General features: G+C 67.4%; 2 protein-coding genes across 6 annotated transcripts; one reads left to right on the forward strand and one right to left on the reverse strand.

Moving 5' to 3' along the window:
• The first annotated feature begins 2,218 nt into the window (after positions 1-2,218).
• On the forward strand, positions 2,219-14,149 carry DGKQ (diacylglycerol kinase theta). 2 transcript variants are annotated; one of them, XM_070400737.1, is made up of 24 exons: positions 2,219-2,539; positions 4,950-5,029; positions 5,576-5,675; positions 5,977-6,062; positions 6,147-6,272; positions 6,608-6,761; positions 6,833-6,904; positions 7,014-7,114; positions 7,433-7,674; positions 7,790-7,880; positions 7,987-8,041; positions 8,130-8,191; positions 8,532-8,682; positions 9,060-9,098; positions 9,654-9,769; positions 10,239-10,346; positions 10,957-11,108; positions 11,278-11,426; positions 11,535-11,713; positions 11,986-12,086; positions 12,227-12,373; positions 12,517-12,628; positions 12,702-12,854; positions 13,118-14,149. In XM_070400737.1, the coding sequence occupies exons 1-24, from the start codon at positions 2,260-2,262 to the stop codon at positions 13,217-13,219; spliced, it is 2,958 nt and encodes a 985-aa protein (XP_070256838.1). In that variant the 5' UTR covers positions 2,219-2,259; the 3' UTR covers positions 13,220-14,149. The 2 variants fall into 2 exon arrangements, with proteins under 2 accessions (XP_070256838.1, XP_070256842.1); XM_070400741.1 differs by lacking the exon at positions 10,239-10,346 and having other exon boundaries at positions 2,221-2,539.
• Positions 13,622-24,297, reverse strand: TMEM175 (transmembrane protein 175). Of its 4 annotated transcripts, none has more exons than XM_070400756.1 (11): positions 24,030-24,297; positions 21,378-21,543; positions 21,083-21,121; positions 20,181-20,275; positions 18,505-18,556; positions 18,275-18,310; positions 17,674-17,757; positions 17,209-17,322; positions 16,436-16,514; positions 16,151-16,286; positions 13,622-15,030 (listed from the first exon to the last, which is right to left on the reverse strand). In XM_070400756.1, exons 2-11 carry the CDS (start codon positions 21,534-21,536, stop codon positions 14,376-14,378), a joined length of 1,449 nt encoding a protein of 482 aa, XP_070256857.1. In that variant the 5' UTR covers positions 21,537-21,543; positions 24,030-24,297; the 3' UTR covers positions 13,622-14,375. The 4 variants fall into 4 exon arrangements, with proteins under 4 accessions (XP_070256857.1, XP_070256850.1, XP_070256854.1 ...); XM_070400749.1 differs by having other exon boundaries at positions 17,209-17,373; XM_070400753.1 differs by having other exon boundaries at positions 17,209-17,373; positions 24,026-24,297.
• Between the last annotated feature and the right edge of the window lie 89 nt (positions 24,298-24,386).

Consider the following 24,386-nt stretch of genomic DNA (forward strand, 5'->3'; position numbering starts at 1 on the left):
TATATATATATACACACATATACATACATATATATATGTATGTATATAGACTACAGAGAGCAGAGAGGAATGGAGAAGGAGAGAGTGCTAGAAACATCAATGATGAGAGAGAATCATGGATCTGCTGCCTCCTGCACACCCCACACTGGCGATCGAGCCTGCACGCAACCTGGGCCTGTGCCCCGACCGGGAATCGAACCGTGACCTCCTGGTTCACAGGTCGACACTCAACCCCTGAGCCACGCCAGCAGCCCGGGCTTGGGGACGTTTTGGAACACAGACGCTGTGCTGCTGCTCCGGCGGTGCAGGAGGGGCCACCGGTGTGGGCACACAGGAGCTGGACGAGGCGGGCAGTGGGCCTCTGGGGGATTTGGTCCTACCCACACCTGCCACACACAGAGGCATGTGCTGTCCTAGCCCAGCCCCCGAGTCAGGGCCGTGAGACGGCATGGCCCTGGGCACCTTGGGGACAGTGGGTCCGCACAGTGGCGGGGACTCCCAGGGCCCCATCGCTTTGTAAAAATTGCTAAACTAAGATACTGTGACCCCGGAGGTCCCCACACTCTCTCATGTTCCCTCTGTCACGCTTCCGCTCTTGTTGGGGTGGCACTGGAGAGGCGGGGTGCCTTCGGGACCTGACTGAGGGGAAGTCGAGTTGTGGGAACATGGGCCGGGGTGAGCTGAGTGTGTCCTCGGTGTCACTTGCAGTCCCTTCTCTGCATAGTGAGGTTAATGCCAGACATCCGGCACACAAATAGCGTCAGGAGCACCACGACACTCACGGAGAGGGCGAATCACAGCGGGTGAGGGAAGAGGAAGAACAGGCTGCCGACTGGACAGGAAAGGCTGAGTCGGCCAGATAAACTGCAACCGCCAGCGGTGGGACCAGGCCACGGATCAGAAGGGGCATCTTAGATGTCACCGCCCCGGACGGGCACCCAAAACTCCAGCTGGCGGATGGAAGAAGCTCGACCAAGTTCTCTCCAAATCCGACAGCGGTATTGACAGCGGAGGTGGTGCGACCCGTGCCGGGCAGTCCAGCCAGAGCGTCTGTGAAACAGCCGCCTCCATTTGCCTCCCGGCCACCTGTGCTGGAGGGACTCCATGAGCTTTCTCTTTGCTCCCTGGAAAATGACATTGCAAAATCATTGCAAAAAGAGACAAGACAAAATGTAGATTAAAAAGGTATCATTGCCCCAATAGTGTGTCTCCGTGGTTGAGCGTCACCTATGAACCAGGAGGTCACAGCTCCATGCCGGGGGTCAGGACTCAAGCCCAGGCTGCGGGCTCGGTGGGCCGCCCCTCCGCAGAGCCGGTGCCCAGCGGCAGGGCTGCGGGTGGGACTCACTGCCGGGAGGGAAGGAGGGAGGCCGGCCCCTCGGCCTGCCCACGGGAGAACCGATGGGAGGGGCCCCCGTAAGGCCATCCGCAAACAGGCGAGGCAGCAGCAGCCTGGCGGGCTGCAGGTCCATGCGTCCGAAGACCACCAGGCCCGCCCATTCCAGGGCCGCTTCCATCGCCCTCTTCCTCCACCGTGGACGCGGCCTGGCCCCGGGTCCGGCCCACCGTGGAGGCCTCGGGATGTGCTGCGCGCTCGCTGGGTCGCCCTGCGCAACCGGGAGTCACAGGCGGGATCCGGGGACCTCGTGGGAGGAGTCGCTCTGCGCAGACGCGCTCCTGGACCGCAGGTGCCGGCGATGTCGGGAGCCGAGTGCGAGACAGGCTTCGTCCAGTCACCAGGCAGCCCCACCCTGACTGGGACCCTGACTGGGACCCTGACTGGGACCCCAGCTCTGTAGGCCCGCCCCCCTGCCCCCGCCTCCCGCCCGGCCCCGCCTCCCGCCCGGAGCCACGCCTCCCGCCCGGACCCCGCCTCCACCAAGGCCACGCCCCTCACCAGGCCCCTCCCCTCAGGCCCGCCCTGGTAGGCCCTGCTCCCCTAGGCCCCGCCCCAGGCCCCTCGGCCCCGCCCTGACAGCCTCACTTCCGCGTCAGCCCCGCCCCCAGCTAAGCTCTCGCGGGCCCCGCCCCGTATCCCGGCCCCGCCCCCAGCCGCACCCCTCTCGGCCTCGCATCCTGCCCCGCCCAGCCGCCCGGCCGGCTGGAGCCTGAGAGTGCGCGCCTGCGCAGTGGCGGCGGGCGCAGTCGGAAGCCCGGCGGACCCGACCGCGGGGGCACCGCTGGGACCACGGTCTCTCCGGCCCGCAGCGCGGCTCTGGCGCTCGCCCGCCGCCGGGGCCTGGGCCGCCCGGGTCGGGGATGGCGGCGGCGGCCGAGTCCGGGGCCCGCGCCTGGCTTGGCGGCGGCTCGCCGCGCCCGGGCAGCCCGGCCTCCAGCCCCGATCTGGGCAGGGGAGGCCGCGCGCAGCCGGAGCCGGAGCCGGGGGCCGGGCCAGGGTCGGGGCCCGAGCGGGCGAGCGCCAGGTCCCCGGGCCCCGCGGCGCTGGGCCACACTTTCCGGAAGGTGATGCTCACCAAGCCCACCTTCTGCCACCTCTGCTCCGACTTCATCTGGGGGCTGGCCGGCTTCCTGTGCGACGGTGAGCGCCTCGTCCCCGCCGCCGCACCCGCACCCGCACCCGCAGCCCCGGGCGGCCGGCGCCGCACCTCTGGCCTCGGCTCGCCCAGCGGTGGCTTCCGCGGGGCAGGAATGTGCGGGCCAGAACCTCCCCACGGAGGTGGTGAAGACGGGCTCTGCTGGGCTTTGGGGGCGTCCGTGCCTGCGCCCCTCCGACGGGACTCCCTGACGTCCTCACCTGGGTCAGGATCCGGTGGGGGAAGAGAGTGGGGGCCCCGCCTGGGCAGGGGGAGCGAGGGCCGGTGCAGTGATGGGGGGGGAGGCCAGCGCACCCTGCACAGCCCCCTCCTCCCGCAGGGCCGCCGGGGCACTGGCTCCTGTGCTCTGTGCTGGTCCCTCCGGCCCAGGCGCTGCCTGTCTGCTGCTCAGGTTTGGCTCCAGGACAGCCCTCCCCAGGCTGCTGTCCCACCTGCGGCATGTCCCGACGGGCCCCATCCGGCTGCCAAGCGTCTGGGCGAAAGGGCCCTCCCTCCTCTGGCTCCTGGGCAGCAGCAGGGGTGCTTCCAGGGCCTGCTGTCTCCCCGTCCTTCCCCCTTCCTCAGGCCACGGGGGAGGTGGCGGGGTGATGGGGACAGAGGGCACTAGGCAGGGGTCTGTAGAGCCTTGGGCCCTCGCACAGGATGCCTTCTGCCAGGGACGTGGCATGGTCGTCCTGACCCCCCCTTCCCGGGGGCTGCCCCCGGTGGCCTGGCAAGCTGGCCCGGGGGTGGTTGCCCCTGGCTTCTCTGTCATATCAGAAACATTGCACTGTCCTGCCTCCCTTCTGGGCGTTCCAGGAGGCCCTCCTAAGGTCAGATGTGTTTGTGCAGGCCACTCGGCTCCAGCCTGAGGCTGGACTCAGGGCCTCCAATAGGTGAGAGGTGAAGGTAGGGCCCCCCCAAAAAGTGAGAGCTGAAAGCAGGGCTCCAGGTCTGAGGGCGCAGCAGCTCATCGGGAGAGGCTGGGCAGGGCGGTGGCCGGGGGAGGGGGGGCAGTGATGTGAGGCTCTCACTGGGCAGCTGTGTGGAGAAGGGGCTGGTGATCTGGCAAGTAGAGGCCTGACGAGGATTCGAGGATGCGGGAGGAAGCCCCCTGCCCCCCGCCAGCAGCACAGGGACTTGTGGGCGGGGTGATGGCCACTATCTTGTGAGCCAGAGGAGGAAGCGGGGCGCCGCCTGCCCACACCACTGTCTGTGGCAGCTGGTCCAGGTGCCGGAGGGGAAGCTGGTGGGGAGCTCACTGCTCAGCCCTGTGCCTCCACGTCTCCCACCTGAGCCCAGGCTGCTTCTGGAATTTTCTGTGAAGCAAGGCCTTGGGGCTGCTCCTGTCAGGAGCTTGTCTGCCTCCCTCCAGGGAATGGGTGGGATGGGGCTGTCCATGGCCCTGTGGGCAGTTTTCCTCAAGGCTGTGTTGGAGAGTTGTCCCTCTGCCACCTGCCCCTTCCCAGGCCCTGCAGCCTTGTCCATCCCATCCGACCCCAGTGCCTCTCCCCCCCAAGGTCCCCATCCTCACAGGCCCTGCCCGCTATGTGTGCCACCAGCGGCCGCTCCAGCACTCTTGTTGAGGTCCCCGCTCCTATTCATCTTGGGGTCCATCCACGCTGGACTGTAGTCTCGCTGGGCCTCTCTAGGATGGGTGGGCCTTGGGAGCACAGCACAGTCTGAGAGCTCACTGCTTTTAGGGCCTCCGGGCCGTCCACCCCTCAGCAGGCCAGCTGTCCAACTGGCCTCAGTGTGGTTCTGGTCTCAGACTGGCTGCGGGTCTCGGCAGGCACACGGGTGTGGGAGGGGTAGCTGGGTGTATGCCACTGCGTGAGTGAGGGAAGCGTGTCCCTTTGGGAGCCGGTCTGGCGGGTCCTGCCTGTAGGGGTCCCATCGGCCTGCCTGCCCTTGCAGAGACTGGAGGAGAGCTGAGCCTGCGTGTGGGAGGAGGCCCACTCTTGGGGTACCAGAAATGTCATCCAGGCTGCTCAGAGTCACCAAGCCCCGTCCCCCAATCTGAGCTCTCAGGATGAGGGGTGGGGAGAGCAGAGGATCAAGGTGTCCCTCTGTGCTTCTGGAGTGGGGGGGGGGGGGCTGTTGCTGCGGCTCCCCCCCCCCCCCCCCCCCCCGTGACCATGGGGAGTGGGAGGGTACGGGGCAGGGGAGCTGGCGGGAACCACACCCCCACAGAGGATGGGGCAGGGACTGCACTGACTCACCCAGGCAGGAATTGGCCCATCTGCCAGGGCCGAGTGCACCCACTGTGACGGGTACCCTGCCCTGGCAGAACACGGGTCCAGTCCGTCATGGCCCTTGGGGTGCCTCTGGCCGAGGCTCCCCGTCTGCAGGCCAAGCCGGGGTCTCTGGACTCCTGGGCAGCACGGGGTCTGACTCCTGGCTTTGTTCCCACAGTCTGCAACTTCATGTCCCATGAGAAGTGCCTGAGGCAGGTGAAGACCCCGTGCACCAGCCTGGCGCCCAGCCTGGTCCGAGTGCGTATGGATTGGGCTGCCATCAGGCCGGCAGGGCAGAGGGGTGGGAGGGGCCTGGGTGGTGCTGGGTGGGATTGCGGGGACCAGCCTAGGGGCTGGGGTGGGGCCCCTCCCAGCAGCAGCCAGGCCTCACTGCCCACTGTGCTCACCTGTGTCCTCCATGTCCCAGCCGGGCAAGGGAACAGACCTAGGGAAGTGGTCCGTGCCAGGGCTCCTGGCAGCGGCTGGGCAGGGAAGGACCAGCGGGGTGGCCCGGGGAGAAGGGGCTTCCTGAGGTCGCAGTGGGGGGCCCTGCACAGAGAGTGGGGGGGTCCTGCGAGGCATCCCCGCAGAACCCCTCACAGCACCTTGGGAATGGTGTGCAAGGGCCAGGCAGTGGGTGGGTGGTGCAGGGGTCTTTGGGGTGTAGAGGGCTGGGGGGGGTGGCTGTGGTGGCCAGGCAGTGGGTGGGTGGTGCGGGGCTCTCTGGGGTGTAGAGGGCTGGGGGGCGGGCTGCGGTGGCCAGTGGGCCCCCAGCTGAGGGGGCTGAGGCTGTGCGCCCCCCAGGTCCCCGTGGCCCACTGCTTTGGACCCCGCGGGCTCTACAAGCGCAAGTTCTGCGCCGTGTGCCGCCGGAGCCTGGAGGCGCCCGCGCTCCGCTGCGAAGGTACCGCTGGCCCCGGGTCCTGGTCCCTGCTGCCCGGGTCGGCCCAGCACGGCCTGGCGGCGGGTGGAGGGGAGAGGAGTGGCTCGAGGGACCTGGTGGAATGTTCTGGATTTTGGAGCTGCCCAGGCAGCCGGCAGGCTCGGCGCTGAGGCTGCAGGTTGAGGGGGGCCCGGCTTGGAGAGGTGGGGGTGTCCCCGCCCCGCCCCTCAGGCCCAGGAAGCTTGACCGTAGCGGGGCGAGGGCGGCACCCAGGCCCCGCGGAGAGGCCGGCGAGAGGCCCCTAACCCTGCCCGCCCCTCAGTGTGTGAGCTGCACGTTCACCCCGACTGTGTGCCCTTCGCCTGCAGCGACTGCCGCCAGTGCCACCAGGACGGGCACCGGGACCACGTGAGTGCGGGGCGGGGCCGGGGGTGGCGGTGGGGTGGGGTGGCGGCGGGGCCGCAGGAGCCTGCTGACCCCCCGCCCCCGCAGGACACGCATCACCACCACTGGCGGGAGGGGAACCTGCCCTCGGGTGCGCGCTGCGAGGTGTGTCGGAAGGCGTGCGGCTCCTCCGAGGTGCTGGCCGGCCTGCGCTGCGAGTGGTGCGGCGTCCAGGTGGGCGGGAGGGACCCGCGGAGGGCGGGAGGGAGGGAGGGATGGAAGGCGGGAGGGACCCGCGGAGGGAGGGAGGGATGGAGGGCGGGAGGGACCCGCGGAGAAGTGCAGCGTCTAGGTGGGCGGGCCGGGGGTCCCGTCTTTCAATTGGAGACCCTGCTCTTTTGGGGTGGTGGTCCCCGTTGTACGTAGAGGAGGGTTCCCTGCGGTTGGGCGGGGCTCCCTTGATGGAGGCGGGGCTCCGTGTGGGGGGGGCGGGCTTCCTGGTGGGCCCTGCGGGTCGCTGAGGGCCGCCTGGCCCCGGACCCCCCTGGCTCAAGGCCGTGCCCCCGCAGGCGCACACGGTCTGCTCCCTGGCGCTCGCCCCCGAGTGCACGTTCGGGCGCCTGCGGACCCTGATGCTGCCGCCCGCGTGCGTGCGCCTGCTGTCCCGCAACTTCAGCAAGACGCACTGCTTCCGCATCTCCGAGCGCGCCTGCCCCGAGCCAGGTGAGCCGGGTGCGGGCGGCGGGGCGCCCGCGGGGCTGGACCCCGAGTGAGGCCCGTGTGTGCTTCCGCAGACGACGGCGACGACGGCGAGGACGGAGGCGGCCCCGCGGGCGCGGGCAGGGAGGTGCCGGCGCCAGAGTCCAGTACGTGCCCTTGGCCGCCGCCCAGCCCCCCGCCCCGCCCCGCCCCTGCCCCCGACCCAATCCCCGACCCAGTCCTGTCCCGGTTCACACCTGCTTCGCTCTGGCCCAGACAAGCAGACCCTGAAGATCTTCGACGGCAGCGATGCGGTGCATCGGAATCGCTTCCGAGTGGTCAGCGTGCCCCGCCTGGCCAGGAGCGAGGAGGTGCTGGTAAGGAGGGCCCCGCCCTGGCCGCCGGGGCTCAGTGGTTGGGGTGTCAGCCCTTGGATCGCAGGGTCCGGGTTCGATTCCCGTCAAGGGCATGTACCCGGGTTGCAGGCTCGATCCCCAGCCCCACTCGGGTGTTTGCGGGAGGCAGCCAGTCCACGTGTCTCTTTCACATCCACGTTTCTCTGTCTCGCCCTCTCCCTTCCACTCTCTCTAAAATCAATGGGGAAATACCCTTGGGGGAGCGTTAGCAACAACAACAAAAAAGGGGGGCCCTCGGGGTGGCAGGGCCATCCAGCCTGCCCGTGGTCTACCCCCCAGGAGGCTGCCCTGCGGGCCTACTACATCACAGAGGACCCTCGGGGCTTCGAGCTGCAGGCGCTCCCCTGGCCGCTGCAGGCCGGCGACCCCAGGGCCGGAGGGAAGGCTGGGGGTGGCAGGACTTCGGAGGAGGAGGAGGGCGGCAGGGGCCCCAGGTCCCGCGAGGTCAGCCCTGAGGCCTGGATCATCCGCACCCTCCCTCGAACCCAGGATGTCCTGAAGATCTACCCTGCCTGGCTCAAGTGAGGCCCAGGCTCCGCATAGCGTCTGCTTGCAGGAGTCGGGAGGGAGTGGGGGGTCGGGAGGGGTTGGGGGGCTGGGCTGTGTGGCCCCAGCTCCTGAGTGTGTCCCCTGCAGGGTGGGCGTGGCCTACGTGTCCATTCGCGTGACCCCAGAGAGCACTGCGCGGACCGTGGTGCTGGAGGTCCTCCCGCTGCTTGGCCGCCAGGTATGTGCCCTGGGCTGCCCTGACCCCGCCCCGTGTGGGTGCCCCACCTGGGTGTCCTGGGAGGTGGGGGCTGGTCCAGGCCTGACACCCCGACTCTGCCCCACAGGCCGAGGGTCCTGAGAGCTTCCAGCTGGAGGAGGTGTTCATGGGCAGCAGGCAAGGTGAGGGGCGGGCCCCGGGCCCCGGGGTCGGGCAGCTGTCTGCCCAGGGCACGGTGCCCGCGCTGACAGCGGTGCTCCCTCCCTGCAGTGCAGCGGTCGGTGCTGGCGGATGAAGAGTCCTTGCTCAGCCGGCTTCGAGACATCCGGCAGGTCAGTGGTGCGAACGCTGGCCCCTCGGAGCCACTGGCCTTTGGCCATGGTCGCTACCTCATAGAGGGACCCCAGGGCTGCCCAGGGGGCAGCTGACCCTCCCGGCCTCCCTCCCAGGCCTGGCATGTCCATCTGCTACCTAACAGGAGATGGGGTTTCGGGCCACAGGCCCCTGAGCTCCCCGAGAGGCCTGGAGGGAGGAGGCCTGTGTCTTCCGTCCTCTCCTCTCCTCTCCTTCCCAGGCCCCGTTTCTGGGTGGAGGTGGCAGGGCCTGGAGTGGGTGCTCCCTGCGCTGTGCTCACGCTGCCCTCCTCCCCCCCTCCCCCCGCCCCGCCCCCAGACGTCCCTGCGGCAAATGAGTCAAACTCGCTTCTACGTGGCGGAGAGCAAGGCTGTGGCTCCCCGAGTCTCCCTGTTCGTTGGTGGCCTGCCTCCCGGCCTGTCCCCCCAGGAGTATGGAAGCCTGCTGGACGAGGCTGTGGCCACCAAAGGTGTGACCGCCTGGGCTGGCCTGGGGCTACAGCCACTGGGGACCGGAGGGGGGCCCTGAGACAGACTATGGGGGCTGCTGGATGAGGCCAGGCCCCCCCTCACTCCCCCCGTCGCTGCCACAGCCTTACCCAGCTGGTTCCCCACCCGTGGTCTCTCCGCACTGGGGCTCTGAGCCTCCTGACGCTGGGGCTCTGCCCTAGGCTCTGGGGGTGGGGTGGTGGGGAGGGGCTGTGCCTGGAGGTGGGGGTGGCCCTTCCTGGGGGGCGGGCCCTGGCACGTGGTGTGACGTTTCCCTGAACACAGTGGCTGGGCTGCGTGGACAGCCTGGGCCCTGCTCTGCGTGGCCTCCACCTCCCTGACCCGCCTGTCTTTGCAGCCGGGCTGGTGACCCTGAGCCACGTGTACTCCGCCCAAGGTGAGCGCCCCACCCTGGTCAGAGGCCGGAGGTCGCTCCCTGCGGTGAAAGGGAAAGCCCCGCCCCTCGGCCGTGTGAGCCCCGCCCCTCGGCCGTGTGAGCCCCGCCCCCCGGCCGTGTGAGCCCCGCCCCCCGGCCGTGTGAGCCCCGCCCCTCGGCCGTGTGAGCCCCGCCCCTCGGCCGTGTGAGCCCCACCCCTCGGCCGTGTGAGCCGCGGGGGAGGGTCAGGTGGTTTGTTCCCTGGCCCTCGGGAGTCATGCTTTGCTAAACCATGGAGGCCAGAACGCTGCCATCCTGCCCCTGGAGTCACATCCTGGTCACGGAAAACTTCACATCTCCCAGAAACGAAGTGGGCTCGTCCCCCGAGGATCCCAGGGGCTTGGGGGGCTGGGGGGTGGGGGTGTTCCGTCCTGCGCCCCGAGGGCCTCCCTCACCTCCACCCACAACATCCTGGCCCTCCGTGAGGCTCCCCCGGGGGTGGTGGGCTGCACCCTCTGGACGCCCTTGGGTGGGCTGACCTGAACCTGGCCTGAGCTCACAGCCCACCTGCCACAGGCGCCGTGGTGCTGGATGTGTCCTGCTTCGCCGAGGCCGAGCGGCTGTACATGCTGGTCAGGGACACAGCTGTGCACGGCCGGCTGCTGACCGCCCTGGTGCTCCCGGACGTGCTGGTGAGTGGAGCTGGGCCTGGGGGATGTGGCTTCCACTACTGGTTTATCTGACGCTTGGGCATCTGCCACATACGCCTGATTCACACCTGTGAGAGGCCTCCATGGACCAAGAGGACTTCCCACAGGCCCTTGCCCTCCCTGGGGTCCCTGGGCCTGGCCCCCCTGCCCGTGCCTTTGGCTGCCTCAGCCAGCAGGTGGCACTCTCTAACCAGACACCGTCCTGCAGACCCAGCACTGCCAGAGGAGGGTGCCTGGAGGGGGGTGCCTGGAGGAGGGGTCCCTGGAGGAGGGGGGTGGCTGGAGGAGGGGTCCCTGGAGGAGAGGTGCCTGGAGGAGGGTGCTGGCAGCCATCCTGGGACGAGGGCAGGGTGAGGGGTCCCCAGGTGTCTGCAGCTGCCCTGCCCCTGAGGGTTCAGGGGAAGCAGTGACAGCTGTGACCTGAGCGTGACCGAGTGGGCGATGCCTGCAGGTGCCCACTGCCCCTCCCCCCGAGCTGGCTCAGGACAGGATGCCCACCAGCCCTGGGCAGAGCTGGCCGATGCCGACTCGCACTGCCCTCCCGGGAGCCTCCTGTCCGGTGAGCGGAGAATGGTGCTGCAGGCAGCTCTGCCGTGGGTCACACGTCACCCCAAGTGTGTTCTTGGTTACCGAGTTAGCGCCCAACCTGTATGTCCCAGCCAGCAGCCACCTCACTGTGGGGACCCCAGCCCCCCGACTTGCCTCGCCCAGGGACGGGCACTGTGTTGTGGAGATTGGGGAGGAGGGCTTCGTCCTGACCTTGCGGGGAGGGAGGTGTGTGGTCTCCCGGGAACTGGGCTCCTGGCTGCTGTGTGGTGGGCGGGGTCCTGGGAGCTGTGGCCTCCCAGGCTGCACCAGGAGGCTCTAGAGGGGCAGGTGCAGCTGGACTGTGCTGCCTGGACGAGATGGTGGGCGAGGTCTCGGGTCGTGTCAGCGGCTGGGCCTCAGCCTGAGAGCTAGAGCTCCAGGCTGCCGCTGCAGTGCCCCTCTGCCTCCGGTGGCCCAGAGGTCAGTGGCGAGCAGGGATGCTGTGTGGCCCCCTGGGCCCTTTATTGGGGAGGGGGCTGCTCCAGGTGGGCTCAGGCCAGGTGGGCTGAGGGGTGGGAGCAGCCACTGCCCAGGCAGCGAGGTGGGGAGACACCTGCCGTAACTCGGCCCCCATCTCTCAGCACACGAAGCTGCCCCCAGACTGCTGCCCCCTCCTCGTGTTTGTGAACCCCAAGAGTGGAGGCCTCAAGGGCCGGGACCTGCTCTGCAGTTTCCGGAAGCTGCTGAACCCTCACCAGGTCTTCGAGCTGACCAACGGGGGGCCTCTGCCTGGGTGAGTCTGGTGGGGGCCGGCACAGGCCCTGCGGGGGCTCTCACAGCTGTCGACGGGCCGGTGGGACAGTTGGGGTTCGGTGTCTCGGGTGGGGGTGAGCTGCAGCCCCATCGGCCGCCGGGCCCCTCCTCCTGCCTGTGGCAGACGGTCCCCGCCTCCGTCCCTCCAGGCTCCACGTGTTCGCCCAGATGCCCCGCTTCCGGGTGCTGGTGTGTGGAGGGGACGGCACTGTGGGCTGGGTGCTGGCGGCCCTGGAGGAGATGCGGCACCAGCTGGCCTGCCCAGAACCTGCTGTGGCCATCCTGCCCCTGGGCACAGGTGGGGCAGCCACGGTGTGGGGGCGGGGCCTTGGGATTCCTTCCTGGAGGCCCTGGGGGGGGTGGGGGGGCGCTTTGGAGAGTCAGGCTGCCTCTCGCCCTGTCCCAGGGAATGACCTGGGCCGGGTCCTCCGCTGGGGGCCAGGCTACAGCGGAGAGGACCCGCTCTCGGTGCTGGTGTCGGTGGACGAGGCCGACGCCGTGCTGGTGGACCGCTGGACCATCCTCCTGGACGCACACGAGGCCAGCGGTGCCGAGAACGGTGTGGCAGACCTGGAGCCCCCCAAGGTGCGGCGTGCGGGGTGACCCTCCCTGGCGCAGGTGCCAGACCGTCCCCTTTAGGGAAGGGGCGTTGAGGCTCGGAGCAGTGGTTGCTGGCAGTGGCCCTGGTGGCTGGGAGCCCGCTTACTCGCACCAGCACCACGTGCCGTGCCTCTCCGGGTGCTGGCGGCTACCAAGCAGGGCCGTCACGGAGGGGCAGCTCCCACTCGCAGTGCCATCGGGCTGGAGCCGGGGCACCGGGAGGGCTGCCCAGGCCACGGAGGGTTGTCTGCCCCCAGATCGTGCAGATGAGCAACTACTGTGGGATCGGCATCGACGCCGAGCTCAGCCTGGACTTCCACCAGGCGCGGGAGGAGGAGCCCAGCAAGTTCACCAGCAGGTGCCGGTTGAGGAGTTGGGGTAGCTCTGGGCAGAGCAGGGCACGTGGTGGGGTCTCCCAGCAGGAATCGGAGAGGTGCTGGCTGGGGGCTGAGTGAGGCGGCCAAGGGCCCCCGAGGACAGCAGGTGTGTCCTCCGCAGGTTCCACAACAAAGGTGTGTACGTGCGCGTGGGACTGCAGAAGATGAGCCACGCGCGCAGCCTGCACAAGGAGATCCGGCTGCAGGTGGAGCAGCAGGAGGTGGAGCTGCCCAGCATCGAGGGCCTCATCTTCATCAACATCCCCAGGTGCCCGGGGCGGGGGTCCTGGGGGGGCGGGGGGAGGCACTCTGCCCAGTGGCCTTGACTCCTGCTGGTTTTAGCTCGGCTGGGAGGGCGCGGGGCCCGTGCAGCCGGCACCCTCACCCGTGCACCCCTCCCTCTCTGCACAGCTGGGGCTCAGGGGCTGACCTGTGGGGTTCCGACAGCGACTCGAGGTTTGAGAAGCCTCGGATGGACGACGGGCTGTTGGAGGTGGTGGGGGTGACCGGCGTCATGCACATGGTGAGTATGGGGGCCGGGGGCGGGCCCAGGTGCTGCCACGGCCGAGCGCTGAGCCGCCTGCCCGTCCCCCCAGGGCCAGGTCCAGGGCGGGCTGCGCTCCGGCATCCGCATCGCCCAAGGGGCCTACTTCCGGGTCACCCTCCTCAAGGCCACACCCGTGCAGGTGGACGGGGAGCCCTGGGTCCAGGCTCCCGGCCACATGATCATCTCAGCTGTGGGCCCGAAGGTGAGTTGGGGGTGCACCCGGTGGGCTGGCAGGCGCGGCGGGAGGGCATGGGGCCCAGGTAGGGCGAGATGGGCCCTCGAGAGCCCCCAGGCCTCTGAAGGAGGCGTATCCGCTGGGCCATGGTGGGGCTTGAGCCCCTGCCCCACAGGCCACAGCCACGTGGCCCCCCGCTCCTTGTCCTTGTGTGAAACGGGCTGAGATGGCACCAGGGCTTCTGGTGGCCTGCAGTGTCCCGCCCTCTGACCCCCCCTGCCCCGGGACAGGTCCACATGCTCAGGAAGGCCAAGCAGAAGCCCAAGAAGGCTGGGACCCCCAAGGATGCCCGAGCGGATGAGGTGCCTACCCCCGAGGGGGGACTCAAGTAGAGGAGGCCCTGAGCAGGCCGTGGGTGGACGTCTGCAGCCCTGACCTCGGGGCTCCTCCCCACACCCCTGCCGCCCAACCAGTGACGGGTGGGCAAGGGCTCCTGTCCCCTGGGTGGTCCAGATGCTCCTGGAGTCGCCGGCTCCGAGGGTCCCGGTGTGCCCAGCAGAGACGGGGTACCCGCCCGCCACCAGCCCCAGGCCTGACCTTGTCACCCGAGCCTGGCTGTGGCCAGGAGTGGCGACGGGACTGCACAGGAACGCCTGGAGGCCGACGGGCTCGGCCACCTTCCTGAGGATGGCGTGCAGGGCCTGGAGGCAGTGGGAAAGGTGGGCAGCAGTGCCTGATGGGACCAGAGCTGAGCGGACCTGTGTCCCAGGCCCAGAGAAAGTGGAGACATGGGAAACGGGGGAACCAGCTTTAATCACCAAGGACCGCTCGCACTTTTGTGTCGTTTGCCAACTATGAACGGGGCCCTGCAGCCCCTGCTCCTCACGTGGAGGCCCAGCAGGGGGCGTGGCTGCTGGGCCATGGGTCACCCGGAGGAACCTGACCCAACACCCTGCCTGGGAAGCCCCGAGGCCCGAGAAGGGGACCACAGACCATGCCCTTCCCCCATCCGGCCCTGCGCCGGTCCCTTTGCTGCTATTTGCCGAAGTTTGGCCTCAACCTCAGATGTGCCCCCCCAGCTTCTGCCAAAGCTGCACCGACATGCACTGAGCAGCCTTCGTGCCGTGTGCCGCGTCCCCTGCCCTGTCCTGTGCATCAGTCTCTCCCTGCGGCTCCGCTGTGACTCTAAACCGTGGGTGGTGGCTGTCCTGTTGTCTACGTGCTTCTGTGCCCAGATGTGTCTGTGGCTCTGCACCAGTGCCTCCTGTGCCACATGCGACCTGCAGCGCTGACGTAGGTCAGCAATACAGTCTGGGCACGGCCTGCTGCGTCTCGCTTGTCTCTGCATCAGCACCACTGTGGGGAGGGTGGTCTGCATGTTGGGAGGGTGAGCCAGGCCATGGGGTCCCAGGAGGGCCTGCCTGGCACTAAGGATCCAGGACCACAGCACACCCACCTGCCAGCCCCACGCAGCCGCCCGAGCCTGAGTGGGCTCAGGACACAGATGGGCGCGCATCCCCACAAAGCCGAGTCCTGGCAGGGGCGGTGCTAGCAGGGGGCAGGGAGCAGTGGGGCCCTCGGGTCCACGGTGTCCTGGGCGGGCGCGGCCAGGCCCCGCAGGGCCCGCAGGAGGGCCAGCGCCAGGCGCACGAGGAGCCGCAGCAGCAGGAAGGCGAAGGGCACGGCGATCTGCATGCTGTGGAAGATGGCCGTGCTGAACCTGCTCAGCACGCAGGTGAGGGTGAAGGCCAGCAGGCTGGCGCAGGGGTACAGCGCCAGCTTGGCGCACATGAAGGCGTGCTCCTGGCCCCCGAACCGCGCCGAGGGCCGCAGTGTCTCCGCCTCGCGCAGCAGGGCCGCAGTCCACATGGCGAACTGGAAGATGCTGGCGAAGAAGATGATGGCGCAGCTGACGCGCACGCTCTCGAGCTCGTCGCGCGGCTGCCGGGCGAAGGCCGAGGTCTGCTGGTAGGCCAGGGGCAGGCCGCCCACGAAGGCCAGCGAGAGCGTGTTGAGCAGCCCCATGGACTGCGTGGCCTTGCGCACGTGCAGGAAGAGGGAGTGGTGGGCGAACCAGAGCAGGCCCACCGTGGCGAAGGAGCCGAAGTAGGCCAGGAACTGCGGCCCGTACACGCTCAGCGCGGCCACCAGGCTGCCCTGGAACCTCTCCTCCACGACCTTGGCGTCCGGGACGTTGTCCTCGCTGGGAGGGGAACAGACGGTACCTGAGCAGCCTCGCGCAGGTGTGGGTCAGCGCCCGCCCCAGGCTGCCGTCCATCTTACCCCTATTTACACACACTCAGTACAGCAAGCGGCCATGCGGCCTTCATCTGGGTGCAAGCTGAGTGCATCCTGCATCCTGTGCTATCGGGCAGCCCTGCCTGGACCCCGGGGCCGAGGCCTCTGGGCTGTCTGTCTACCTTCCTGCAGTCGCCTGTCCACTTGGGGCACAGACCGCAGACGGGATGGTAGGAAGCAACTTGAATTCCCCGAGGCCGTGGGGGCCGCTGCCCTCGGCGGCGCAGAGAGCCTGTGGCAGCTCTCGGACCCCCACGTGAGGGGCCTGAGACGCGCCCCACAGGGGTGCTGCACATGTCAGCGGGAGGGGGGCTGGGCTCCAGGGTTGAAGGAGGAAGCAGGACACAGAGCCCAGGGGACCCCATGAGGCCCGGAGGACAGAGTGGAAGCAGTAACCTCCCTGCCCCAACCCCAGCCAGTCCACACACCGCTCACGGAGGCCGAGCTAGCCACAGGTCATTTCAGAAGCTCAGGTCTAGGCCTCAGAGATCGGTCCCAGTGGACACTTACTCCCAATTTTAAAAACTTACAAATGACAGTAAAAAGAGTTACCAAGAGAGAATTAGACCTCAGACTGTCAGACACAGAACACGGAATCAGGGTTCCTAGCACGTCCATGAAATAGGATCTACTGAAACTCAACAAGGAACACAGGCTGTAAAACGGAGGAGGCCCTGGACAGTGTGCTCAGTGGTCAGAGCGTTGCCCCCCACACCAAAGGGTTGCAGGTTCGATCCCCGCCCCTTCCGGGTGTGTGCACAAGGCAACCCATCGATGTGTCTCTCCCCCTCCCCCGCTTCCACTCTCTCTAAACACCAATGGAAAAACACATCCTTGCGTGAGGATTAACAGGAAAACCAGAGAGAGACTGGCAGGCAGCAGGTAAACCTTGGAAGTAAAAGCAGGACCCTGAGGCAGTCAGGCGGGGCTGCTGGCGGAGACCCCACGCTGGATCCCCGCCCAGGGCTGAGGAGGGACAGGGAGCCCCGCCCAGTACGCCCGGGCGGCCTGAGCAGGACCCTCACCAGATGTCCAGGATGAGGAGCGTGGCCACGATGGCGTAGACCCCGTCGCTGAAGGCCTCCACCCGCTCTTTGCTGAGTGGCTCCTGCAGGTCATAGGTGAAGAACTCCACGCTGGGGGCTGGGGGCTCCCGGGGGCCTGTGGTGTGGCAGGAGGAGGAGCTCACATGCTGTGGACCCACAGGACATGGCCTCCCTCTTCCCCGAGGGGCCGGGAGCATGCAGGCAGGAGGGGACCCCCAGGGGCGCCAGGCAAGGGCTGGGCCCTGGCGCAGCACCCGGACGCACCCATGAGCCGGCCTCTGCACCAGCTGGCCGCCTTGCTGGCGTAGGGGAGGAAGATGACCGTTGCCATCAGCAGGTACGACTGCGAGACACAGACACGTTAGATCTGCTCTGAAGGGCAGGGCACCCCCGGGGGCACAGGTGACTCCCACCTCGTCGAGGTGGACTGCGGCGCCTCAGAGAACGTTCCAGGGAGGGAGCAGACGCCCACCAACCACGTCCAATACAGGACCCCAGCTCCACTCAACGGGGAGTCGGGGCCCCCACGCCCCGAGGCTGCTCAGCACCCCACAGGACCGAGGCTACAGCGAGCTCCCCTCATGCCCTCGTACCCACAGGGCAGCTCTTCTCACACCACCAGGCACCGTGCTGGCGAGGAGAGGGCGCGCGAACCTGGTGCGCTGAGGCAGGAACACACGAAGGTGCAGCCGCTGTGCGAACGGGAGCTCCCCCCACATCACACAGCCCACCCCAGACCCCGCAGCCCCACCTCCGAGTGCTCGCCCAGGAAAGCGGGTCCCGGAGGGCTCTGGGCACCCTGCTCGCCGCGGCCCAGTGTCCATGGAGGGAGGACAGCCAAGGGCACGGCCCACTGGCACCTGGACCATCACGGGGAGGACAAGCCAGGAGGACCTGACACCTGCACAGGTGGGCCCTGGGGACACGAGCCTCCCGCTGTGCCCACTTCCGTGCCCTCCTCCTGCGGCCGAGCCCTCCCCTCCCCACCAGGTGTCACCCTCCCCAACGCCTCCCCCCCCACCCCACCCCCCACTCACCACCGGGTAGAAGAACAGGGAGAAGCCTGCGGCCAGGAAGCACAGCGCTGGGCCCCGGAGGACGATGTGCAGGATGTGGCGCCGGTAGAGGCCCCGGTGGGCGGAGCGCCCGATCTGGGGGTTCAGGAGGTGGGGCAAGCGGAAGGCGTACACCACGATCAGCGCCTGCGGGAGGGCGGGGCTGCAGGACCGGCAGAGGACGGGCCTCGGAGGGCGGGCTCCGCCATCGGGACCCCCGTGGACGTCCTGGGGGCGTGGAGGGGACAGGCACCCCTGCTCTGTGCATGTGGGTCTCTTCACTCTCTCCACTGGGCACGGGGCCCGGGCCCGCCTCTGGATACTCGGCTTCAGCCACGGCAGGTGTCCCAGGGCAGGCAGGTGCTCCAGGGCGCTCACTGTGCCCACCCACCCCGCACCCTGCTCCGAGAGGCTGCACGTGGGAGGCTGCGGGGAGGGGGGGCCTACCTGCACGGCCCCGATGGCGATGACGCACACACAGAACAGGAAGATGCCCAGCGGCACCTCCGGGAAGGCCATCATCAAGGAAAACTGCAGCCAAAACACAAAAGCAGGTCCAGAGTCCAGGCCATGAGCCTCTTGGTCTGGGCGGGGTGGCCGGGACCTTGGGCGTCCCCAGGAGGACAGCAAGCCCACCAGAGGCTTGGCCCTTAGAGCTGAGACAGGCCCCTCCCTGATGCGCAGCCCTGCACTCAGCACTGTTCTCTGTCAGGTGCAGAGGGAGATGGCAAGGGGGGCGGGGGGGAGCCACATGCTGGGCGTGGTCTGGGGCCGGGAGAACCAGTAAGCGGGGAGGGGGCTCTCCCCATCGGCCTTGGAGGCCCAGGCACGTCTCTGCCACGCAGGCTGCTAGGGCCCCTGGGGCGTCCCCTCCTCCACCCGCCTGCACACCCAGGTGCCCCCTCCCAGGCAGCACGCCTGCCGCACCCCCCGCTGGGCTGAGGTCCTGAGGAGGGAGCATCTTGGGTCCCGAGTCCTCTCACCAGGCGAGGGCAGGCTGGACCCCGAGGGGGGAGCTCAGTGAGGCCTGGAAGCGGCCAGTACTCACCGTGTAGGGCAGGAAGGTGATCGTCATCATGCAGGCCTGGGCAGAGGCGGGGAGTCAGGAGGGAGGAAGGTGTGGGCCCCCCGCCCCGTGCTGCCCACCCCTATCTTCTCAGCGGGCCGGGCGGCCGCGAGGAACTGGCTGTGATGCAGAGGAGCCGAGAGCCTCGCTCGCTCGCCCCTGGGAGGGAGGAGCCACAGGCAGTCACCCCCCCTCAGTGGGAGGAAACTCACCAGGTTGAGCAAGGCCAGGGTGTCGTCTATCTTCCCAACAACCTGGAACAACCTAAGCCGGTGAGAAAGGCCGGAGACGCGCCATCAACAACACGGGCCCAGCTGCACCATCACCACACGCTGCTTTAACCACATTTAAAACAGCGCCGTGTGCGGAGACGGACAACACGCAGGGGAGCGAGGAGGTGCCCCGAGACTGCGTCAGCCTCCACGCGTGTCCGTTCCTTCTTCTCACTCGCAGCGGCTGCTTGAGCAGAAGCAGTTTGTGGAAACCAATGGACACGCTTGGCAGCGCTGGGGGTCCCTGTCCTCACGCCTGGGGCAGGCTGGCCATGGGGGCCCGAGGGAGGCCGTGGTGGCCTGTCCCGAGGTGTGAGGCCCACAGCAGACTTGCTCTTTAGGCCTCGGGTCCAAAGGCCATTGAAGTAAGGAAGCCCTGCCCTGGCCTGTGCGGCTCAGGGGTGGGCGCCGTCCTGTACACTGAAGGTTGCCTGTCAGAGCCCCTCCCGGGATGCAGGCTTGTTTCCCCACAGGGCTGTGCAGGAGGCAGCCCACCCGTGTTTTGCTCTCACATAGCTATTTCTCTCTCTCTCTCTCTCTCTCTCTCTTGCAAAATCAATTTAAAAAATCGTTAAAAAATTAGATAAAGGAAAACAGACAAGGACTCCCTCTCAGGATGGGCCACACAGCGCCCTCGGAACAGCTGCTCCCAGGCTCCACGTCCTGCAGGCGAGGAAGCCAAAGGCACGCACGCAGCTCCCAAGTCGGCCCAGCAGCTGGAGACACACCGAGCCCGCCCGCCTTCCTGCCCCTGGGTCTCCTCGGGGCTCCGACCCCAGGATGCGCCTGCTCCTGACCTGGCTCAGTGGCTGAGTCCTCCACCTGGTGGTCTGTGTCCACCAGGGGCCAAGCGTGGCCTCCAGGGCCGGCATTCAGGGCAGGTCCCAGGTGAGGGCAGGCCCCTGGGGCCTGAGGCCAGGGTCTGCACTGGCCCAGAGCCCAGACTCCGGCACAGGGTGTGGCCTCGGGTGAACCAGCGCGGCCGGGAGCCTGCCCAGCGTCAGCAGGATGGCCAGAGGGGCTGCGGCCATCCCGCCTCCTCTCTGTGAACAGGGGAGCGGGGGGCTCTGGAGGAAGCTGTCACTTTGCTGAAAGCACTGAGACACTTAGTGCAAGTGCCGAGCCTAAAGCCCCGCCCAGCACCCCTCGGCCAGAGCATCCGCCTCCCAGGTGCCCCCCCGCAACTCCCTGCCCGGCGCCCGCTGGGCTCTGGGTCCCCGCAGCGCTGAGGCCCTTTTCCCTCGGATCCTAAGGAAGCTTGTCTTGGAGAGCAGCTCAGCCCCAGGGCGCTGGCCACAGCCGAGGGCGTCCCTCCATCCCTCTGTGCCCTGCCCTGTGCGTCCCAGGCAGCTCTAGAAGGAGGCAGCGATGCCCCGCCCGGACCTGGGAGCTCTCCCCTCACTGCCCCAGGCCCGGCACGGCCATGTGCAGGGACAAAGCAGAGGCCTGGATGAGAACGGGCGAAGGGGAGCCCACTGCCCGATGCCCTTGGGGCTTAGCCCAGGAAGTGAGGGGCAGCTCGCCAACCCCCAGAACGGGACCTAGTGGGTGCTAAGTGCACGCAGCTGCCAGTGACCCCACCCAGGTGGCAAAGCTGCAGCCGCCCCAGCCGGCACCTCGTGTGTGCTGCCCAGGCCACGGTCACGATGAGGAACGTCATCAGGTAGACGGCAATCCTGGTTGCTAGAAGTTTCTGGATACTTCTGTCAAACTGTGGGGACAGAGGACGTCCGTCTGGTCAGGGGTCAGGCGGCTGCACTTACCCTGAGCATTGCGGGCGCCCCCTGGGGGGCTGTCCTGGGGGTGTGGCTGCTGCTGCCCAGGGCAGACCCACCGCCTTCCTAGTGAACTCTCTCAGTCACCACCTTTCCGAGGAGAAAGCCAAACCAAGCACCCACGTCCCTGGGGGCATCCAGGCCACATGCACTGCTGGGACCAGACCACAGCCGTGCGGGGCGTCCTCACCCCCAGGCTGAGAGGGTGCCACCGACTGCACAGGAGGCACCCCAGGACCTCCCAGGGTCTTCTGAAGCCAGGTCCACTCCTAACTGTTTTCCCCACAGGGCAGAAATGCTCCACGCTGGCTGCCATGGGGCCTCTGCCGGTTGCTCAGGGGCCCTCTGCCGGCTGCTCAGGGGCCCTCTGCCGGCGGCTCAGGGGGACCCTGCCGGCGGCTCAGGGGGCCTCTGCCTTAGGAAGAACACCCTTTCCACTCACTCTGTGACGTTAACCTGTCTCTCAGGCCATCAGCCACCAGGCCCTCGCTCCAAGCACCCACTGAAGTGACCCGACGCCCTCCCTCCTAGCCTGTCCTAGGCTCCCCGCGTCCACCCCCAGCCTGTCCCAGGCTCCCCACGTCCCCCCCTGCCTGTCCCAGGCTCCCCGCATCCACCCCCAACCTGTTCCAGGCTCCCCGCGTCCACCCCCAACCTGTCCCAGGCCCCCCGCGTCCCCCACCCAGCCAGGTACTGGAGTGGACCCTCCCGCACACCAGAGGCTGCAGACAGTGCCCAAGTACCTGCTCAGGAGAGATCTCCGTGTGGGTCACAGGCAGGATCTACCAACAGACACAAAAGGAACCGAGGGATGTCTCTCTTGTCTCTCTCCCTGGCCGGGTGCTGCTGGTATTGGGGATTTGGGCCCCTGCTGAGCTGCCCCCCCTCCCCCCGCAGCTGTCTGAGGAGCTGGGAGCCCAGGATGCTGCTGAGATGGGCCGGGCTCCACCCAAAGGCTGCCCAGGAGGGTGAGGCTGGGTCCCGTGGGAGTGGCTCTGTGTGGGGGCAGGCTCTGAGCTGGGTGCAACCCCCACAGACCATGACGGTGGCGATTATGGACAGCAGTGCGTCGCTGAAGCTGAGCATGCGATGGGAGTGCTGGGTCCCGTGGGCAGCGTCCTCGTCCTCGTCCCCTGTGCTGGTGGTGGAGTCTCCCTGCACGCTGAGGGCCGGCTCTGGGGCCTGAGACCCGGACATGGTGGGCCTGGGAAGAGGCACAGGCCTGAGCCTGCGGAGGGAGCCCGCGGGGTCCCTCGGGTGCCAGGGAAGCAGCACGCAGGATCCACACCCACGCTTGGCTCAGCAGTGAGTGCCCCAAACCTCTAAAGGGAGCAAATTATTAAACCCCAAACGGACTTAGAAAGGGCTGTGGACTGCCCGGCCGGTGTGGCGCAGCGGCTAGCGCATCGGCCTGCGCAGCAAAGGGTCGCAGGTTTGATTCCCGGTCAAGGGCACGTACCTGGGTTGCAGGTTTGATCCCTAGCAACCAGTCAATGATGTGTCTCTCTCACATCAATGTTTCTCTCTCTTTCTCCCCCTCTCACTTCCTTTCCTCCCACTCTCTCTAAAAAGCAAAGGAAAAAATACGCTCGGGTGAAGATTAAAAAAGAAAAAGTGAAAGTGCTATGGACTAACTGTGTGTGTCCCTGAAGAGTCATGTGTGGAAGCCCTGGCCCGACGGGCGGGGAGGCGGAGGGAGTGGGGTTAGATGGGACCGTGATGGGGCCGTGATGGGCTCGGGGCCCTGGTGAGCAGAGACCAGCGCCCGCTCTCCGCTGTGAGGACGGTGACAGGCTGCGGGCCAGCGAGCGGCCCTCCCTGAAAACGCCTTGACCGCCACCTGGTCGCAGACGCCCAGGTAAGTTCCTGTCTGTGGCCCGAGCGGAGACAGGAAGGGACAATGGACGAAGCAGAGCCACATGAATAAAATCAGAAACACAAGGCCGAGAGGAACGCGTCAAACTGCCCAACAATACAGTGTTGGGCCACTGATGTGAATGTTCCCACAAAACCACCACCCACCGCCACATGACTCACACAGCGAGAACACAAAACACGAGTGGGACCACAGGCCCTGCAGGGCTGCCGCCGCGACCCGGGCAGGGCGGGCCGGCGTGGGGCCGCAGCTGCCTCTCTCCTCACTTTACTCACCGCTGTGGGTCCTAAGCGCTCCTGACAAGCGCAGGATCCGCCAGACACAAAAGGAACCGAGGGACGTCTCTCGGCAACCACAACCACAACCGCAGCCACAGCCTGTCCCCGAACAGTCCCTCCGTGGCCAAGCCCTCCTCCACCGCAAACCCCGGCCACCACTAAGTTTCATATGTTTGTTAAAAATTATTTTTATTGACTTCAGAGAGGAAGGGAGAGGGAGAGAGATAGGAACATCAATGATGAGAGAGAATCATTAACCAGCTGCCTCCTGCACGTCCCCCACTGGGGACTGAGCCCGCAACCCAGGCCTGTGAACCGTGACCTGGCTCATAGGTCGACGCTCAACCACTGGGCCACACCAGCAGGCTCACTAAGGCTGCTCCTGTCCTTCTGCCGTTTCCATATTGTCCCACAGGTGGGCTTGTCCCCAGGGCACCTCCCGAGCCTGGTTTCCTTCACTCACAGGACGCACCTGAGATCCACCAGTGTTTCCTCTGTGCAGTTACCTGCCGGTGTGGATGGACCTACATGCTCCCCCCTTCACCAGCTGTGAAATGTGGGTTGTTCTCAGTTTGGGGTGGTTATGAATGAAGCCACACCCCTGCTCACAGCAGCATTATTCACAGCAGCTAAGGGCGGAGGCAACCCGAGTGTCCGTCTGCAGGTGAGTGGTAAGCAAACGTGTCCACCCACAGAGCAGGATGCTGCTCAGCCTTAAAAAGGAAGGAGATCCCGACAGATGCTACAACGTGGAGGGACCTGGAGGACACGAGGCTCAGTAAGTGAAGTGGCCACAGATAAGCACTGTGTGATCTCACGTCCACGCGGCCCCAGAGGGGTCAGAATCAGAGACAGAGAGCAGCGGGGGCGGGGGGGAGGTGGGGGGGGGGCGGGGGGGGGGGCGTGCCAGGCCCCCCAGCCCTGTCTCCCATGTACCAGACACGCGCACTGGCTGGGAAGCCATGGGACCTGTGTGCCATGCCAGCTCGCTCGCTGACCGTGGCCAAGCAATGACGCTGTCAGGTATGTGTCTCATCCCCCAAAAGGGAGGGGGAGGGTTAACCAGACTTGCCTTCTTCTCCCAGATACCCTAGGACGGTAGCGAAGGGTGTGCGAGCACCAGGGCGCTGGGTCAACCAGGCTCCTGTCACTGTTAAGGTGGCAGCAAACGAAGCCGCCTGTCCGGGAAGCGCTTGGGTAGCTCAGCCTCGGGGGGATCCGGCTTTCGTGTGCATCTTTCGGTTTGAGACAGAATACCCCGTGGAAGGGGTTGCAGCCTCAGGTGCCTGCTGCACCCGCCAGGCACAGAAACCGGCCACGACTCGGCGAATGGCCGTCTGCCCCGGGGGGAGGGGGGGCGGCTCCAGGTGACCGGTGACACTCGGGGTTCGGGGTCTGACGTTTCTACGGTAACTGGGTTTTGAAGCTTTTCAGCCTTTAGTAACCACCAATTCTTAAAAACAAACCCACTTACGTGCCCCCCCCCCCCCCCCCCCGCAGGCCAGGGCCGTCCACGGTGCAAAGAGTCTTACTCACTAACTGTCGCAGGGGCCGCGGGTCGCTGCGCGGCTGAAGCTGCCCAGGCTGTCGCGGCCCCCGCGCCCCCGCCCGCAGGGGCCGTCGGCCGCACACGCAGCCGGCTCCGCCCGGGCCTGGCGGGGCCCCTGACCACCGGCCTCCGCAGACTCGACCCCCAGGGGAACCGGCGGGGCTGGGCTGGCAGCCGAACTACCCGGGCAGGAGGCCCCGGGGCCACTGCTCCGAGCGCCCGCGCCCGGCTCCGTGGGGGGAGCCAGGAACTCGACAGCCGGAAGTTCTCCGCGAGGCCGGCGCCGCCGCGCATGCGCAGCCCGCGCCCAGAGCCCTGCGCACGCGCCGTCGCCCAGCGGGGGC

This window comes from Myotis yumanensis, unplaced genomic scaffold (genome assembly GCF_028538775.1).
Source record: "Myotis yumanensis isolate MYYU_CA2020_CCGP unplaced genomic scaffold, mMyoYum1.0.hap1 SCAF_1, whole genome shotgun sequence".
NCBI classification, from domain to species: domain Eukaryota; kingdom Metazoa; phylum Chordata; class Mammalia; order Chiroptera; family Vespertilionidae; genus Myotis; species Myotis yumanensis.

What these genes read in the sequence shown, in the direction of transcription:
- TMEM175 (XM_070400749.1), bottom strand. Translation starts at nt 21,536, where the DNA reads ATGTCCGGGTCTCAGGCCCCAGAGCCGGCCCTCAGCGTGCAGGGAGAC. An exon ending in GCCTGGGCAGCACACACGAG is followed by an intron (nt 18,557 to 20,180) that starts GTGCCGGCTGGG and finishes TCACCGGCTTAG; the next exon opens with GTTGTTCCAGGTTGTTGGGA. An exon ending in CCCTGTTCTTCTACCCGGTG is followed by an intron (nt 16,515 to 17,208) that starts GTGAGTGGGGGG and finishes TGTGTCTCGCAG; the next exon opens with TCGTACCTGCTGATGGCAAC.
- DGKQ (XM_070400737.1), top strand. Translation starts at nt 2,260, where the DNA reads ATGGCGGCGGCGGCCGAGTCCGGGGCCCGCGCCTGGCTTGGCGGCGGC. An exon ending in GGCCGGCTTCCTGTGCGACG is followed by an intron (nt 2,540 to 4,949) that starts GTGAGCGCCTCG and finishes TTGTTCCCACAG; the next exon opens with TCTGCAACTTCATGTCCCAT. An exon ending in CCAGGAGCGAGGAGGTGCTG is followed by an intron (nt 7,115 to 7,432) that starts GTAAGGAGGGCC and finishes TCTACCCCCCAG; the next exon opens with GAGGCTGCCCTGCGGGCCTA.